This window comes from Pteropus medius, unplaced genomic scaffold, assembly GCF_902729225.1.
Source record: "Pteropus medius unplaced genomic scaffold, Ma_sr-lr_union100, whole genome shotgun sequence".
Classification (NCBI taxonomy): Eukaryota; Metazoa; Chordata; class Mammalia; order Chiroptera; family Pteropodidae; genus Pteropus; species Pteropus medius.
The window spans coordinates 3,700,816-3,719,685 of record NW_024345481.1 but is presented as its reverse complement, the minus strand read 5'-3'; the positions used below and the strand labels follow the sequence as shown (position 1 = coordinate 3,719,685).

Below are 18,870 nucleotides of genomic sequence, written 5' to 3'. Positions count from 1 at the left end.
CATTCATCAATAGACGAATGGGCAAATTCCATGGATCTATTTAGTGGAACTAAACTGGACAGCAGTTACAAATGAAGGAGCCAGGTCTCAGACAGTGACGTGTAATATCAACATGACTGCGTCTCTGAAATATTAAGTAGCAAAAAGGTAAGTTGCACAGTGATGCTCCTTACGAGAATTTAAATGACAAAATACTATAGATTGTGTCTTTGAAGTTTTCATCAGTAATGTCACGGTTCAGAGCAATGATAAAATGCTAATGTTGATTAACTCTTGGTGGTGGGTACACAGCTATTTGTCACAGTATTCCTTGTTCCTTGCTGTTTTACAAACACATACATACACACGTACGAGGGCCCACACATTCCGATGGGCACAGCATACCGTCCTCTGTGGAAAGCAGCAGACGCTGCCTTCCCTAGCAGAGCAGCACGTGCCTGTGGCAGTGAGAACCATACCTGTGATCAGACGCCTGCAGCTCTGCTCGGCCGTAATACTTGAGGATCCCAGGAGACCAGGTGTGTCTGACTTTGGTGTCGGCATCTAGGTCGTTGTCTAGAAGGTTGAGGTCTTCAGCTACTCATAGGATTCCAATCAAGAGACCCATGGATGACACAAAATTGTGTTAATATACATGAATGCGACAATGGACCACACCTGTCTCAGACTCATTCGCTCTTATCCCTTGGGCTTAAAACCATGCCCTAGGGCCTGGAGTAAGACCAGTAAGACCAAAACAGTAAGACCAGTGCCACCTGCATCCTCCCCAGTGGCTATCCTAGGCGGGGGGTGGGGGTGGGGGGACAGAAATTGCTGCTACAGGGTTTCCGCCCCAGGGGCAAAGGGACACAGGAGATCTGCAGCCCTTCGCACAGTAGGAGACGCAGAGGCTAAGAAGGTGAAGGCCTCCCTGCCTTCGGCACCCTGGTGCCATGCAGATGTCTACAAACTGATCCAAACGAAAATGTATCTTTTCAATCTATAGATGTGATTTCTTGGCTTTGAAATCTCAGCACGCATCTTCCCAGAAACATTTAGTTGCTTATACACCAGTTTATAACTCTTCTAAATTTAAATCAACTGCACTTCCTAGCTGGGCAATCATCATTCAAGACATACCTGGCAACTAATTGATAACTGACTCTCATCTTTCCCGTGCCTTGCACATGCTCGATGTGGAACTGGGGCTTTAAGCAGGTAAGAGTTTGGTGAACGGAATGGGATGGATAAAGCGCATGCGTGTGAGAGGGCAGAGCCACGGCTTCCGTCCCCGTACGCTGCCCGGAACAAAAGGCAGACACAGCAGTGGGGTGGGGACAGCCAGGATGCAGGGGGACAGAGGGAAGCTCCCCCAAAGCACAGCTTCCAAAGTTTAGGGGCTGACATCTGAGGTGACTGTTGTGTCGTTCGGGGTTATCGAGAATGTCATTTTTATAGCGAAGAGCACTGAGCTGAAGAGACGTGACCTTCCGGCCATGGCACTGATCATCTGTTTTACGCACACCTCTCACACACCTGTTCTGTCAAAAGGCTGCCTCTTCCTCCACCACAGCACCCTGTCTGTCCAAGCTGGGGTGCGGCATTTGTCACTTGTGTCATAGGCAGCGGAGCCAACGTCATACTTGTAGGTGGGTCCAAAATTAATGCTGCCTTCGTGAAAGTCTTTAAAAATCTATTGGAAGAAAAAGGAGTCACACGACCACCTTAGTTCTCTTCGATTATGTGTGTCAGATGCAAAGACGAAAGTGAAAAAGGCACATTGCAGGCTGCTCTATTTCTAAAAATCACAGAATCTACATTGTATTTACAAATATGTCTAAAACTGGACACGTGTGCGCCTTTTAATTAGCAAAAGAAGTGATGATTATCTGTTCGGCTGACGGACACGCTGCCATTGGGCCTCCCCCCACCCCCACCTGATCCATCACCCTGTCAGCTCGTCAGTCCCCACAGACAGTGAAAGGCACAAGGCAAGGATGTCTACAAGATGGGCAGAGTAACCAGTGTGGAGGACGGTCCTGAGAATTACCCAAACCAATCGGCGTGTAAAGTGTATTAGATGTTGTCACCTTGTTAGTGTCTTCACCAAGGGATATCACCAAAGCAGAGTGGTGAGCAGAGCCTAAAGTGCCTTGGTGGCTTAGTGTATCTGAAGTCCACGGTCCCTGTGAGGCTTGCACGTGAGTGTGGCGGGGGGGGGGACCCGCAGACACCGGCATTCACCATCCGTACACTGCGGGGTGCTCTGATGCTGACGCGGGGCCGTGTGGTGCAGCTGCGACAAACTGAGTTCAGCTACTTACTCTCTGGAGACAGGAAGGAAGGCTCAGCTTGTGTGAAGGGGTAAGGGACAGCGAACCCGCCTGAAACCAGAGCACGGGCTCTGGTGTTGGCAGAGAGACGTCCACTGCCACTGGCTCCTCTGGCTGGCCTGCATGCTCACCAGTGTCCTTTAGCAATGGCCCCACGAACAAGAGGACACACAGACCCTGAGCGCAGCCCGTTGGAGGAGGAACAGGAAGCGTGTGAATGGACGCTGTTTCCCTGCCTTCACAGGCCACGCCTGTCAGAGTCGTTGTTAAACCTCCCTCACGGAGCTTACATTTTCCCAACACGAGCAGATACGTTTAGTAGACGTTACTCCCTATGGGAGCAGCTGCTAACAAAGATTTTAACGGCACGACTTACTTTTCCATTGGATTTCTGTAGCTGTAGCTGATCAAATTCCAGAAGTTTCTTCCAGTCTTGGCGTTTGACAAAATAGAAGACTTCTTCATAAGTGAGATCGATGCGGTAGTTGAAATCGCCACACCAAAACACGTAGTCGTGGGAAAAAATGTTCCTTCCCTAAGGTGCAAAGAAACCCGTGACCACTCTGCCCATCTTGCGGGCAAGGTGGGGGAGGGGAGAAAACCCCATGCAGGTGCCAGGCAGATGCATTGTTCTTCATATGTTACTTAAAAAGTTTTTCACTTATCCCATAAACCTACCGAGGAACTTTTTTACATGGCCTACTTTCTTATTTTAAATAACTGTTTTTGAGTGGTTTGGAGAAAGCTCCAGCTCTAAGTGGGGCAGCATGACGGCCAGTATTTACTCTGCCAACCCGAATTCAACATTCAAGCCGTGCTCCTGCTTCGTTATGTCTTTATCCTAAGAAGAATGGCCCAGACGTTCAGTGTTATGAGGATGAGGTTTAAGGAAATAGGTAAAAATGTTCAGGACACGTGACTTTGTGAAAGTCCGTGGACTTTATATGTTTTCATCCTGTGATCCTCCATCCCAGCCTCATTCCCCCTTCCTCCCCATCTGGCCCAGTCACTCTGAGCCCCTGGTCCCCGGCACAGCTCTGGAAGACACCTGCTGCTACCTGTCAAGGTCTACAACGGCTGGGCTCTGTTCCAGGGCCATGTTGCCCTCCCAGCAGCCCTGTGAAGCACACACTACTGGGTCTCTTTCACATTTAAAAAAAGGCTCAAAAACTTGAAGGTCACACCACTAAGTGCATGATAAAAACCAGAACTCTGCACCAAAATCTGTTTCTCTTCTATGGTACTAGGTTCCCCTACGACCAATAACAATAATTTGCACAGAAAATTAAAATGATCACAAGCAAATGCCACGCTTGTGGAGAGCAGTGCTTGCTGTCTAGAATGTTCTGCAGCGATGGAGACGTTTTTCCATCTGACTCTCCGAAACAGGAGCCGTCAGCCGCTGCGGCCACCGAGCACGTGAAACATGGCCTTGGCAACCTAGGGAGCTTTCATTTAATTTTAATCAATTTAAATAGTTTTGCGTGGCTAGTGGCTACTTTATTGGACGGTGAAGAGGTAGAGTGTCACCTTATAGGTACCCTCGATATTTCTGCTGTTGGTAAAAAGAGCTAATATCACGAGTCCTTTAATTTTTTTGAATGCATCCCAAGTTTACTACTTCAAATAAAACTTTTTAAGTGGACAGGGTTGGACTCTTTAAAACTGCATAGACACACCAAGAAAACAGGTATGATGTTCTACGTGGTCCGGAAAACTACAAAATGCAAATTTCCCAACTCATTTGTTTCTTCTTTAATCCAAGTAACAAAGACTACAAAGATGACAGCACTTATTAATGAGAGCGAAGAAATTTTTGCCTTGAGTGCTGTGCCACCTAGTAAATGGGTTGTCAGGTTTAGCGGATCTGGCCTCAAATGGAAGAGCTCCAGCAGTGGCTGACCGCGTCTCAGACGCCGGCAGAATATGTATCAAGAACAGCTACAGTGTAAGAATATGTAGCAAGAACAGCTACGACCCGCTGGGAAACAGCTGGAGGGCACCTGGCTGGAGCTGTGCCAGCTGGCTGTCACATTTGCCCAGAAAAGAGAACATTGAAATCTGAATTTGGGAATGAAAACCTCTGGATCACCACGAGAGGGCAGCATGGTGTGCGTTATCGGCAATAGCAAGACCAGGTGGGCGGATCCAGGGCTCGGGTCAGAATTCAGGGGTTTCTACAATGGGCCTTCTCATCCGAGCCACAGCAGAATGTATGTGCCAAGAGCGTAAAACTCAAGACGACCGAGTCTTGCACTGTTAGGACTCAAATGTGCTTTGGACAAAAGCACGGTTTTCGTTTTTCTGTTTGTTTTTACTGCCTACAGCACGTGGTCTTCCTACGTGGTCTCCCATCCAAGGACTAACCAGGCCCGACCCTCTTAGCTTCCCAGATCAGTCGGGATGGGGCGTGTTCAGGGTGGCGTGGCCGCAGACTAGACCCGCTGGTTTTCTTTCCCCACTCCACACGCTTGGATTAGAAAATCGGAAAACGCACGTAAGAAAATGCAGGTCACTAAGGACGCTGAGGAACCGTGTGGGGGCGGGGCATGGAACCCTCCGGAGCTGGACACCTGCTTTGCCTCCACCGCACCGGCCCATTTCTCCCCGCAGTGCCGGGTCCCCGAGGACGAGGACCCTCCTCTGCTCGTGCCCCCAGCGCCTGCCCACGTTAGCAGCGCAGAGAGCCACGCGCGGGGCTGGGCGGCCAGGGAGGCCAGCGCGAGCAGCGCTTCCCGCCCCCGCGCCCGCACCCACGCCCGCACCCACGCCCGCGGCGCACCGTTGGGAAACTCAGCTTCTGGGTGATCTCGCGGTAGTCTTCATTCCGCTCCTTCACCTGGGACTGCCCGGCCGTCAGGTGGCTGCACACGAAGCAGAAGCTGCTGCTGTGGAACTGGAAGCGGATGCCCACGGCGCCCTTGTTGCCCGCCTTCCCGCCCATGCCCGTCTTCACCGTGTCGATCGCCACGTCCCTGGAACAGAGAAGGCGCACGTCGGTGGCTTCTTAGTGGCTACGAGGAGAAGCACAAACCTGTTTTGCTGCAGAGAAGAGGGAGGCGGCAGCATGAGGCCTGTGGCTCTGAGAACTCCCCAAACCATCAGCCCAGAGGCTGTGTGTCTCCCGGTCTTCAGCCCCCAGCTGCAGTGACCAGCGCGACCACCATCCACTCCGTGGTCACCCCTGGCCGCCTCCTCTCGCTGTCAGCAACACCTGGGGGCAGGTCTGGAGCATCTTCCCCACGGCCCCAGCTCTGACGTGCTCAGCACTCACAGAAGCGCACCCCAAGCCACCCTGGACGATGGGCCACCTCCATCCCCGCTTTCTGTTTGTGGAAGCAGCGTGGACTTCACCAACCCTCACCCTGCCCGACCGTCCGTCATCCTGTCATCCTGCAAAGCGCAAGAGGTGCCATCAGGCAATCAACGCGTTTTGAGGTACAGGAACCTGCCAGGTATTTACGGTGGGCCGGCTGGGGTTTGCGATGCAGACTCCCGCTCTCATTAAAACGCCAGCTTATGACGCATGCGCGTGAGTGCACGGGTGCACAGAGAGATGGACTAAAGCACAGACGGACGCCTAAACCTGCTCCCATGGCCCAGCAGACAAGGGAAGGGGAGAACTAGCCAACAGGTGTGTGAGCTGAACAAGCTTGAGGCCGAGGTCACGGGCGTCCAGGACCTCAGGCAGCATCTTGGAAATGCGGAGCGCCTAGCATCACTTCTAACCTTTACTCTGACCTTCCCTCCCCCTACCCTTCACTGGCCTTTACCCACTCATTTTGACACTGCCAAACTGCCAGAACACCACGATCAGGGGGACACAATCAAGGAGGCTTAAACATCTTCTCAAAGTACAGAAGAGGATTATGAACAGAGCATCTTGCTCTCCAAGTGCTGCCACGGGCACACCTGTGGGCCTCTAAAGGTGTGTGGATGCCCAATGAGGCATGACCCTTCTCAAGAAAGACAGCGCTGGTCTCGGCAGTGAGGAAGACAGGAGGAAATTCTAGTGACACGAATAATACCAAGTAGCAATGTGAGGCTATGAGACAGGTGAGGGGAAAGGTGAGCTCCTCCCACATTAGACACCTATGCACAAATGCACACACACACACCCCCGCTCACATGCATGCATACCCTTTACTAAAACAACAACCATCTCCTAAGGTTTTCCCTTCCTGATGTTCATAAAGCTGTCACTTTAGAGACATGATGACGGAGTGACGATGGTCGAGGCGTTCTGCCCACACATTACTTAGAATTCTTTTTAAGAGAGGCAGAAGAATTGGCATTTCCTGAAGGGTTACTCGGCTCTGGGTCAGAGATTTCCTGTCTAAGCCTCAGCGAGGCATCCTTTTCCTTGTGCAAAGCTGAACTTGGGTGACGAGGGGCGTGTAACACTCCCTCTGAAAGAGTTCGGCTTCCTGAAACTAGAAGGTTCCCATTGTGGCTTTTAAATTGCTAGACAATATTCTATTCAGCCTCGTTTCTCCTTGGGGGTTTTGTTCCATTTATCTAGAATAATGGCAAGTCCTGATTCCTGTTGCAGGAGGTGGGGAGGAGGAGGAAGTCTGAACGAAACACCAAGAACATCCACACCCCCCGCCCCCGTCGCCCCAGATGTTCATAAACCCAGTGTTCTCACCTGATGAACGGGACGTGGTATGGACGCACGAAGATGTAAAGGCAGACGCCCACCAGCTGTGCCGAAGTCAAGAGGATGTACCGATGGGAGCGGGAGATGGCTCTCTGAAGCTGCTCGCCCCACATCTTCCTGTTGGTGGTGCTGGGAAGGAATGATGCCGTCCAGTCAGCTGGAGGTGGGCTCTCCCACCCACAGACCCCCCAGCCCTTCGCTTCTTCCTTTTACAGGTGGACGGCCTGCCGACCACATTCCCTTCGTGCTGGGCCGTGATCCCGCGGCAGACAAGACGATCCGTAGAGTTCCGGTTGTGTCACACACATCACAGCACACACTGCACCCCACCCCTGCTGCCTGAAACCCAGCACAGGACCTTGCTCATGAGAGCTCCAGAGAGTCTGGTTTTATCATTTGTTCAGAAATAAAGCTGCACCAGTTTAGGAAAGAGAAGGTCTGGCTGACTTTCCACCTGGCGGTGTCCTTCCTGAGGACCTGGTGGAGCAGTACCTCCTCCCCACACTCCTGCTTCCTCGCCTCCCCCCAGGAAAGGCGACCGGCACCCTCCAGGCCGCCCTCTGCCCCGGCTCCAGGCTCACACACCAGCTCCCAGCACACGGGGCCGAGGCAGCAGTGCCTCAGAGAAGGTACAGTGACGACCCGCCTGTCGCTATGTCCTTAATGAGCAGCGAACGAAGCACTGCAGTCAGAGGGCCCTCCACAGCGGGGGCTGAGGTCAGCGGACTCGGATGCAGGACCGCCCCCTGGGCCTGCACCTGGCTCGGGAAACCCTCGGTGGGTTCCACGTCGCTCACCTACAGCCCGTGCACCCGGCCCCTTACCTGGCATTGACGATGTTCCCGGCACTCAATTCCACCATCTCTTCGAACCCCACGGCAAATATGTCAGCTGGGCTGCTGTCATCTGGGCGACAAGGCAGGAGACGAAGGAAATGAGACACGCCAAGGCCTGCCTTCGCTGACCGGTGGGGCCCACATCTGCCTGTGGGCCAGGTGTCCCTGTGCCCAGATGCGCTCATCCAGACCACCAGGCAGAGCCCCATGCGGGGCTCCACCCCCCGTCTTCCACCATGCACACGGCCTTTCCCTGTCTACATCCTGGGGCACGTGACTGACCTCTCCAAACCCCTATTCCCTTCTCTGTGCAAGGGACAGTGACCGCCACCTGACAGGGTCACCGTGAAGTATCGGTCGGAGGCCACACGTGAAGTCCCTGCCCCCAGCATCGGGCGCGTAGTGAGCACAATCCTGCCCGCCCGCTTCCTTCCCGATGACTTCCACGTGCATCAGACCCGTCTGCCAGCCAGACCCTAAGCTACCGGGCGCAGGGCTGTCTCATACTCGTTTGTGTCCACAAGTACTTCAGACAGTGCTGGACCCAGGCTTCCCCAGTTAGTGACCCCTGTCCCAGGGCTGGCACCCTGGTGGCCAGAGAAGGGAACACCCAGCCCAGCTCAAGGGGGTGGCCACTGTCCCCTGGAGCCTGCCCTGAGGGGATCTGCTCCAGAAACGCCTGGTTTATGGGAAGCGAGGGGAGCAGAGAGGCGATACTCCTCCGCCCGCTCTGTGCTCTCTTTAATGAGGAAGCTTCGGGTTTAACACAATCTCTAAGGTTGTGTCCTTGGTCCTTGTCCTTCTGACACCCAGCAGCCTGAGCCATCCAGCCCAACATGCTTCCACCCTCTGCAGCAGCTGACACGCTCCGTCCCTGACTCCATCGGAAAGGCCAGGCTACCCACTTTCCTGCTGGCCACACAGGGAAGCCTGGGACCTCAAGCTCAACTGGCTTAGAGTTGCTTTTCTTTCTCTCAAAGAAGAAAATGCTCCTCCCCTGCTATGCTGGGCGACAGTGACAACTCCTTCCCTCTCCTGGACGCGGTTAAGTTTCAGTGGGAGCCCCCGGTAAGCGCGCTATCCCAATAAAATCCCCTACAAAGTTAAGAGCCAGCTTGCCAGGGAAACCTGCCCCGTTCCTGCAAGCAAATGACAAGGACCTGTTTTAGAAAAGGGGGAAGGCAGTTTCTTTGGCCCAGGCTGATGTTCTCAGCACTTACAGGGCCGGTCCTGGAGGTGCTCACAATGGCCACCATGGACACGAGAATCCCAGTGGCCCCGAACTCTGGACTCTGAGACAGCAAGAGGGCACAGACTGTGCGTGCCACCACAGGGGCCAGGCTGTGGGGACCCACCACCCGGGGCAGCTGCTGAGTGGGAGGCCTCTGCACATCCACAGGCAGAGAACTGGATGGCCGGTTTCTTCCAGAATCCAAGGAAGCCGGAAAAAGCAAGGCCCCTCGGAAAATGCTGACTGCAGACAAATCATTTATGCTTCAAACCCTGAGTTCTGAGGCCACTAGCTACTACCTCACATGATCTAAGACAAAAGGCAAGGTGTCAAAATTGGACGTATTTCATTCTTAAGAGGTATACACAAATTCTTCCGTGACCACTTATAGCGGAAGCCTGTAGTTACATGGTTGGTTTGGGAAAAGGGGACACGAATCATGAGTCTGGCTGCTGGCAGTAGCGTACCGCCAGAAGCCACCATGCCCTCCCTCTCATGACACGAAGGTTCTCGTGGTTAAAACCTAAAACTGCACAATCTCTATATGTGAAGAGAAAAAGAGAGAGGCCACTTCTGGAAAAGAGAAGGCGTCAAACAGTTCACGTGTCCTGGCAAGCCAGACCTCTGTGCTTTGCTGCAGGAGCGAGAACGCCAAATGCCAAACCTCCCTGGGCAGAGCGTGTCCCAGGAATCCGTGCTTTGTTTTGGCCCAAGCGGCCGTACTTACCCTGGGGCTCGGCGACCCCGGCCAGCCCCGGCGAGTCCAGCAGCCAGTCCGCCAGCTCGGCTGTCCCGAGCAGGTTGCTCCTGAACTGCTTCCCGCCATTCACGTTCCAGGTCCCCACAGCAACGTGGATCCGCTTGAAATGTGTGAATTCCGACTGGCGCTCAGACATGGCTCGCAGGACCCTGGGAGTCACTGAGAGGAGGCGGAGGAGGGCACGGTTGTCGGCATCTGCACCCCGTGCCTCCCCCCAAAACACGGACGGGGACTCTGTCAGCACAGAAAGGAATGGAGGCAGGTGCCTGGTCCTGTGGATTCGGGCAGTGGTATGCAGGCAGGCTATCAACCGCGTGGCCAGGACACGCCCCTGTGGCGTTTCTGCCATAGAGGCCTGAAAACACAGGACCAGGTAATCCCCCTCGGTGCCCTTCCCCTAACCAGAGCTACAGAGGCTGTGACATCGGGTCACAGGGGCCTTGGGGAATTTAAGCAAGGGTTGGAGAAGCAAGGGGGTCAAAAGGTACACGCTTCCAGTAGCAAAATAAATAAGCCCCAAGGACGTGATACACAGCATGGCGACTCTAATAGTTAACGATACCGTATCGTATATTTAAAAGGTGCTAAGAGAGTAGATCTTAAATGTTCTCATAAGAAAACATTTTGTAACTATGTATGGTGATGGATGCTCACTAGACTTATTGAGGTGATCACGTCCCAGCACATACATGTATCAAATCATTGTGCCTATACCTGAAACTGTCAATTATCTCTCACTTTTTTTAAAAAAAGAAACCTCTAGTTATTGACAGAATCGTGACAGTCCTGCCCCCGAGAGCCCATGGTGGGCTTCTACAGGGTCCTGCGGCCAAGAGAGGAACAGGACACTGCTCTCACTGGAGACTCCCTGGGAAAAACACACCTGGCAGGGGGACCGAAAACCCACTCGGGGTGAGAAAGAGTTTCTGGTGTGAGTTCGCGTTCAGAGAAATGGACACTCGCAGAAGAGCACGCGGACTCTGAGTCCTCTCCATCGCTCCCCTCCTCTCGGCTCGGGAAGAGTCCGAGCTAAGAGAGGACAAGAGTGGGCCGCCACTCGAGGCCACAAGGCACAGGGGCCTGGGAAATGCAGTGACAGCTGGCATTGTATGCATATTTTTATTTTCTGTGTATATTACGAAAATTTTAGTCATCTTAAGAAACCTTTCTGGCTGGGGAGACACTGCCCTCCCGGGCGTAGCCAATTCGTCTTTTCTTTTTAAAATTATTTTTATTAAGATAACATTGGCTAATGACATCATAGACGTTTCCGGCGTACGATACCATAATTCGGTACCTGTATCCTCTGCTGCATGCTCGCCATCAAAAGTCTAGTTTCCATCCATCGCCATACAATTAACCCCCTTTCCCCATATTCAGCCCATCTCCACCCCCTTCCCTTCTGGTGACCACCATTCTGTTGTCTGAATCTGTGAGTTTATTCTGGTTTTGTTTTCTTCCTTCGCCTCCTCTGCATTTTTTATTCCACAGGAGTGAAACATATGGCTTTTGTCCTTTTCCACCTGACTTATTTCACTCAGCATAATACCCTCAAGATATCCATGTTGCTGCCAATGGCAATATTTGATCTCTCTTATGGCCGAGTAATATCGCATTATATACAACAACCGCAGACACTTAGGTTGTTTCTACACATCGGCTGTTGTAAAGAAGCCCAGGATACGTGTGCAATGTGAAAACGAATCCGTCCAGGTTCCTGTCTCCTCTCTACACCCCGGGACGCAATATTCCTTAGCGTAGCCATCCCAGGACCAGGAACCGGCCAGCCAGAGCCCGCCAGAACAATTCAAACTGGCCAGCCCCACGCTGCTTGCCCTGCCCTGCCTTTCCCACAGAAACCCCGATAAAGGCCATGGCCTACGTGCTCCCTGGCTCCTGCCTTCTGCCTCCTGGCCGCCCTGGGGATTTTCCATGTGGCCCTGGGTGGCCCCGAACCCTGCCATCTCTAGGCCCCGTGAGTATAAAAAACTTTGTTTTTTTTTCCTGAGCCGCTCTGCCTCCTCTTGTGGCCACACACGACTGGCCATCTCATAAAAGAATACAAAACACAGTTGCAAACCGCTTGTGTCAACTGGTCCAGCTGAACTCACAGCAGGGTGCAGAGCACAGAGGCTCCCTCCCTCTGCCCTACAGCTCGGGAGTGTCCACCTCCAGCCAGCTGGGGTCACGTAAGGGGTGGAAGGGCTGGCTAGCACCTCCTCCATGCCCCCCGGGGGTGGGGCAGTGGGTGCCTTCACGCCACAGAGCAGGGGCCGCCGTACCCAGCAGGGCCGTGTTGTCCAGCAGCATCCTTCCTTTGTCCACAGCCTCCTCGGTGTAGACGTCCCCGACCAGCAGCAGTTTGATGGCTTCCTGCTTCACCCCGTCAAAGAAGTTGGACTGGATGGTGCGAGACACGGAGCGGGCCCCGTCCTTCAGCTTCCCCACCTGCCGAGAGCCGGACCACGGGCCGTGAGACGGAATCCCGCAGGCCCCCATCCTTCCCCACACTTCCCTGCGGCCTGCCCCGACCTTGGCCTTCCCCTCCAGGGCCCGACTGCCCGTGAACATCTTGCTCAGGCTGTGCCCATTCAGGGACCACATGGCTTTGAAGGACTCCACGAAGCGGTCGGCGACGGGCTTTGAACTCAGCCCCAGGCTCTCGAGCTGCAGGTGAAGGACCTGATGAGAAGAGACAGCTGTCACTGACTTCTCACCCGTAAGCTCCCCGACAGCCGCCTCGGGGACCGCCACCAGGCACCACTCCCCGGGATCACCCTGTGCCTCTCCAGTGGACGAGGAACCCTTGCGTCAGAGATGGGGGCTTCTACCACAACCCCCGCCCAACGCTCTCTAACTTTATCACCCCACCCAGCCCTGCTGGCCTCCCTGCCTCGCCACCAGAGGGCTGGCCGGCAGGGGCAGGCAGGTGGGCAGGCCTAGAGGGCAGTTGCTGAGGCCCCGCCCCACCCCCAGCAGGGAGCCAGGCGTGGTTTCCCTCCCAGGCCTCAGACCCAGCCTCACCTCGCCAGCCTCACATGGCCCATTCCCGGTACCCCTTACACGGCACCTGTGTTCCTCAAGGCGCACCTGGCACCTTGGGCCACCGTGAATGGGCGGCAATCGAAAAGGTGCATGAAAAGTGTGCCTGTGACAGGTCGCAGGCGAGCCGGCTCCCCGGGAAAACCTCTCCCCAGATGCCAGGCACATCCCATCCCGCCACCCAGTTAGAAAGCTGGGCCAGTGAAGCCACCCTTGTCTTGCAGATGAAGGCGCTCGGCCCAGCCCGCTCCGCTGAAGGCCCGGGGACGTGGCACAGGGGGGCAGCGGCAGGGACAGACCTCAAGCGCAAGGAAGCTCTGCACCGTGTTGGTCCGGTCCAGGCAGTCGAGACAGTTCATCCGCAAAGTGCCTTTCTGAAAACTTAGGAAAACAATAAGAAACGCGAGTGACTCACATGTTTTGTTGGAAGGAGCAACGGCTGTAGCACAGTGGCCTATGTCTGTAGGCCCCCGAACAAACTCGTACCCCTCACTTCCTCCTCGTAGCTCACCAGGACCCCCCTTTACATCCCGACGGTCCCCAGCGCACATACTCAGCAGCCCCGCACACCTCGGTCATTATGAATAGTCAACTCTCGTGACTCACTGTAGTCACGGTCTAGAAAGTTCCTGTGAACAACTGGTGAAATGAACTATGAGCAAGTGAGCAATGCTGAACCATGCCGATAGGGACAACACCGCGTTAGGCTCCTGCGGGCCTCCGGTCACACACTTTCATCAACTGACCAACACGTAACCTTATTTAATAGACATTGCTCATTCATTAACCCTGAACTCGTGGCCGACGGCACGCTCACGCCTGGATGAAGCTTCCTAACACACGTGTTTTCTCTGCAAGACACATCACATCCTCCTTGCGCTGAGAAGCCCCAGACAGTGCTTACCGCCATACGAGGGGCCGTTTTAAACAGTGACGTTGCCAACAACAGGCAAGAAAACGTGGCAGTAACAAGATGGCCGAAAGGACACTTGTGACAGCAGAAGGCTGTGTTCGGCCTCAGCTGGGACGTGCACACTAACCGACTCAAAGTGTTTACTGTTCTGAGCACGTCTGTGAACACGCCACGAGTGTCGATTTTACGGTGACAAATTTTAGCGCGCGGGCAAATTTACAAATGCAGAACCTGTGAATGACGGGGGTGGACGGGAGTGTGAGGGCACTGGCCGTCCTTTTCCTCCTCAGCTCTGAGCAGGGAAATCAGAGCCCGGGTTCCCTGGGCAGCTGGGACCAGGCCAGCTGTTCCCCTTCACCCTCACGGGTTTTCATCGCCATCCGGACGGGTTATACAGTGACTGCAGCTCCACATTTTACTCCAGTCCCTCTGTAGTTGATTTGTGACACTGTGCTATCTACTCACAAAAGCGAGTCCTGATTGAGGGGAAGGGGATGGAGAGGCCGGAACCCCAGGTCCCCAAACCGATGAGCCGGCGGCCCAGGGTGGCGGGAGCGAGGACAGGGCGCAGGCGGAGACTCACCGAGGACTTACGTCCTCGCCCTGGGCGAACACGTCAAAGTCTTCCCAGTGCAGCTTTAACTGGGGCCTCAGCAGGTTCTCCAATTTCTCTAGCTTCCCGCCTTTGGCAAACTGATGGAAGTCAAAGTTTATCATAGGCGTGTCACCGGCGTGGCAGGAAGCCCAGAGCAACTTCTGAAAGGGGAAAGGGAGAGGGTGGCAGGGGACGAGGGAAGACAGACAGCCACTGTGAGCCTCTCCCGGCGGGAACCTGAGTGGCTAACACCGTCCGTCACCAGATCGCAGGGTTTAGCTTTGCGGCTTATGGTGGACCAAGGGGCGGTGTCGGTCCTGACCCCGGAAGGGAAGCACAGAGCAGACCCCGGGGACGAACCCAGAAAGAGCATCTTGCCTACAGAAGGGCAGAAGGTCCCCCTTGGGCCAATGGCAGCCAGGGCGGGAGAGGTTCCCCGGGCAGCCCGCAGCCCCGCTCCGACATCGCCCCTCTGCAGGGCTCTCCGCGGGCACCGGGGACGGAAGACCACTCTGTTCTTCGGGCACCCAAGTGCCACAGGCCCATCGGGCACAGGGCAGCGCAGCAGGCTGGGAGCTCATAATCCAGCTCACCGTTGCCCTGGTAACCGGCCCCATTTGGACACGCGCAGGCCTCCAGGTGGGTGTGCTCTGAAGCGGCTGGGTCTCCCAGCAGGCCCTCCACTGCTCCTGGCAGAGGCCTCCCTTCCATAGGTGCAACCTCACCGATCACTCTGCAGCTCGCTCACCAGACAGCCCCGTGGTAGAGGAGGAACTGGCTGCCTTCCCAGGAGACCTGGCTCAGGCCTCCCCCTGCCCCACATGGCTTCAGGTCAGACTTGTCCAGATAGTCTAATGACTTTGAAGGACTAGAAGGACTTCGGGCCATCGGCTCCCTATGACTCAAAGTGCCCGTCCACCACGGGCAAGGATGCAAACCAATGCATGGCTGCCATCATTAAGAAAGTCTTGCTATGAAAAAGAAGTCGCTCAACTGAACAGTGTGTCACTTACTGCTATTACGTTCTGGAGCAAGCACCTTGTCCCCTTGTGGCCTGAAAACCACCAGGTCACAGGCCGGCTGCAGGTACATGGACCTCAGCACTCAGAGGTGACTGGGTTGGGGGACTGGGGCTCCACATGACATCCCGGTCAGTTCCCCTGCAGGCGGCATGTCAGCCTCCTATCTCCTGCCTGCCCAGAATCCTGCCCTCCCCGACGTGGGCCATGGGACTGTTGCCATATCCTGTGACAAGAGCCCACTGGCTCGGGGGGCTTCTACCAGCCGACAGCGCTGACGGACATTCTTGCCCCATAACTCAAGGCATAATGAGATTCTTGGGTTCGTCTTCCTTTTTTGCCTTTGTTTTTCCTTATTCCTTAAAATAAGCTGCCAACATTGCTGCCAGGATGGGTGAAGGGAGATAATTCCCAAGCTTGTTGCTAACAGCAACAAACCAAACAGGAAAAGCAGGTCTGGCCATAAGAAACTGGCAACCACAAAGTCTGCTCCAGGCCCATGGCTTTCCTATGCGGAGCGAAATGAACACCCAGCTGGACTGGGCGGCCAGCAGCCAGCGGGCAGGGAGGCAGCAAAAGCCACTTCTGGTGAGGTCTTAAGGCAGACTCCATCGGGGCTTCCGTGACCGCGGAACAGCCAGAGGGCTTTTCTCTATTAGTGGGGACCATGGACAACTAGGAAAGGACCGTGGAGGCACCCGAAGCCCCTTCTGTAGCTTCTCAAGGAGCAGACTAGAGACACTAGCAGACACGAGAGCTGAGGACACGGAGTGACCCCAGAGGGCGGGGTGGGGGTGGGGAGCCTCGTGCCCTAACTGCTTCGTCCCCTGTCCAGGTTTCTCCCCACACCTCCCTGGCCCAGCACAGCGGAACCCAGGGGAGCCCAGGCAGCAGGGTATAGGAAGCAGCCCAAACAAGGCTGGGGGGTTTGAAGGCTCCAAGACAGCAGGAGGAAATCACGCGAGACGCCTTGCTTTAAACGAGAAGAGCCACTCCAGGCACGAGTGCCCGGCGGGTGTTTGGATGAACGTGCCAGGAGGTGTGCTCAGCAGCTGAGCGAGACCAGGGAGGGAAGGGGGAGCTCAGGTTCCCTGACCGGGTCAGGGGTGCGTGGGGCGAAGCCCAGACACGTGCGAGCGTGTGCACGTGTGCAGGTGGGTGAGCGTATGTGTGTCCATCCTAGAGAGCCGGGGATGGGCCCAGCTGTCCCGAGTCTCCAAGGTCCCAGCAGGCAGTACCGAAGGAAATGCAGCTGGACACAGGAGATGTTCGGTTTGACTTTGGGCAAATGAGCCTTGCCATGAGTTCATAAAAATTACACTTGACCATCAGGAGCCCAAACCAGCTACTGCTGGAGCTCTTGGTGGGAGGAAGGGAACGGACCTCCCAAACATGGAGAGAGCTGCACTGTTGCTTCCAGCCCCCCACAAAAGCCTGCCTCTGAGCGGGGGTCCACCGCCTCCCCATCCACCCTGCCCCCACCCACTGTGGAGACGTGGGCGCCACGTTACCTTGAAGGCTCGGTTAAGCACCTCCTCTCCGCCTCTGCTCCCCAGAAGGTTCACGACCACCTGCTTCCCATACTGCTCCTTCAGAAGCACCATATGCCTGCAACAGAGCAGCACAGCCTGGTGACCCCATGTCGCCAGGACACAGGTGGACAGCCCTGCCCACGAGGGGAGACGGGGTGGAAGGGACGGGCTGGGCACCAGGATCTAGGATGAGCCGTTCTCTATGACAGCCGTCCTCCAGGCCAAGAGCAAACACGGCAGATCAGACTCCTAGACAAGCATGACATCAGAGGACATGCTGGACTTCCTATAAAGCACCCCCATTAACTCCAGAACAGCGAACTTGGCCTTTCCTCGACGGAGCCTTTAAATGCATGTGCACGTCTCAAATTAATCTAGTTCCTTTGGTCCTGTCTCTCCTTTTCCAAACTAGAAAAACTGAGAGAGCTGTCAAACTCAGAGTCCGATTGTTACCTAAGTGCTGCATTTCATGATGCTTGACCCAAACAAGAAGGTGCGACAAAATTTCAGTCTTTAGAAAAATCTGTATATCACGAACCATTTTAAAAATATATGTGCTGAAATATTAGGGAGAGACGCTAATATTTATCTTTTATCACCGGCTTTTGAGAACTACAATTGTAATCATGTTAGGAATGCTTAAATGCAGTTTAAAAAAAAAAAAAAACAAGGAAAAAACAAAATGCAAAAAGCAAATGTAAAACTGTAATTTAATAGGGTGATCTTTATGCTTAAATATAGAAAAAAGGCTGGACTATAACACACTGTGATGTTAAAAGTGGTGGAATTTTATGTCATTTAAAATTCTTTTCTTCTTTAAACATTTTCATGTTTTCTGAATGTCTACAATGACATGTTTCTTTTACAGATTTTTTTTTAAAGTTAATTATCACAAAAGAACCATTTTTAGCCCAATAAGAGAAAAAACATTCCCTTAATAACTCTGAGGGGCAGCATTGTGTAGCAGGAGAACGTGATTCTGAGGTGGGTGATCTCGGCTGCCCGGCTGACGAATTAAGGGGGAGTCTACTCCTGGCTCCTTCTCTCAGAGTGATGCTCCTGGCAGCCCTGCCTCCCTGCAGTCCCTCCCGGGGGAGACGGAGGGCTTGGTGAGGTCAGTGAAAGCAGAAACTCTGCACAAGCCAGCAGGCTGTGCACTGTCCCTAGAGCTAAGCCACGTGGCAGCCCTGGGAGAAGGTGCCCGAAGAAACGGGACGTGCGTGGCCTGGCCCCTCTGGGCTCTCCTGCGTCCGCCCGCCCATGGAAGGCGTGTCAGCCGGAGGTCTGACACGTGGACCCAACGGCAGGCTCTGCTCTGGTGGGGAGTCTGAGCCATCGGGCACTGCGTGAGCATCCTTCTCTTAGGGGTGAAATTCGAGGAAGCCGGTTGTGGCCACATATCCAAGCCGTACTCAGGCCACAGTGCACCTTATCAGAAATAAAGCGGATGTCTGATCTCCAAGTGACTGATCTCTGAGCCTACATCTCAGCTGGTTCCCAATTCCAAGATTGGGAGAGAAACGATATTATTCATGTCGCCTGTCCCAAAGACTCTTGATCAAAGTATGCACCCTCTGAGCGGGCTCCTTCATCTGTACCATAAGGGTGATGCTCATCTCGTAAGAATAGCTGTGAGGACCGAAAGGTGAGTAACCGTGACAAGTGCTTGGCACACGATAGTTTTCCTTTTCTTCCTTATAATTTAAAATTAGGATAGTATACTTATTGATAATTAAAAGACTCATTTCACTGGCTCTGAGGGGAAGAGTCGTGGAGTCCACACCAAGGTCAGCATGAGTAAGACTCACCCTGGCCTTGGTGGCCCTGTGTATTTAGGGCCTTTTCTGGCCCATCTGTTACTGTTAGGTGGAGCTCCCTGGAAAACTGTGGGGTTTTTCAGGACAGTGAGGAGCCGGGATTCCAGCATCCTTCTCATATTCAGGGCACAACTGAGGGACCGAGAGCTAAAC

At 54.2% G+C, this 18,870-nt stretch overlaps 1 protein-coding gene and 1 pseudogene across 1 annotated transcript in view; both read right to left on the bottom strand.

Moving 5' to 3' along the window:
* SYNJ2 (synaptojanin 2) overlaps positions 1-18,870 on the bottom strand; it is a 95,438-nt gene that overhangs the window by 16,134 nt on the left and 60,434 nt on the right. Inside the window, exons 7-18 of the mRNA XM_039873936.1 lie at positions 16,880-17,083; positions 14,338-14,510; positions 13,141-13,222; positions 12,332-12,481; positions 12,082-12,247; positions 9,767-9,958; positions 7,797-7,878; positions 6,961-7,101; positions 5,095-5,287; positions 2,689-2,847; positions 1,516-1,672; positions 459-576 (exon numbers count right to left, since the gene is read on the bottom strand). Of these exons, the coding sequence (XP_039729870.1) occupies positions 459-576; positions 1,516-1,672; positions 2,689-2,847; positions 5,095-5,287; positions 6,961-7,101; positions 7,797-7,878; positions 9,767-9,958; positions 12,082-12,247; positions 12,332-12,481; positions 13,141-13,222; positions 14,338-14,510; positions 16,880-17,083 (1,817 nt within the window). The remainder of the gene's footprint in view (positions 1-458; positions 577-1,515; positions 1,673-2,688; positions 2,848-5,094; positions 5,288-6,960; positions 7,102-7,796; positions 7,879-9,766; positions 9,959-12,081; positions 12,248-12,331; positions 12,482-13,140; positions 13,223-14,337; positions 14,511-16,879; positions 17,084-18,870) is intronic.
* On the bottom strand, positions 4,631-4,748 carry LOC120611483 (uncharacterized; annotated as a pseudogene).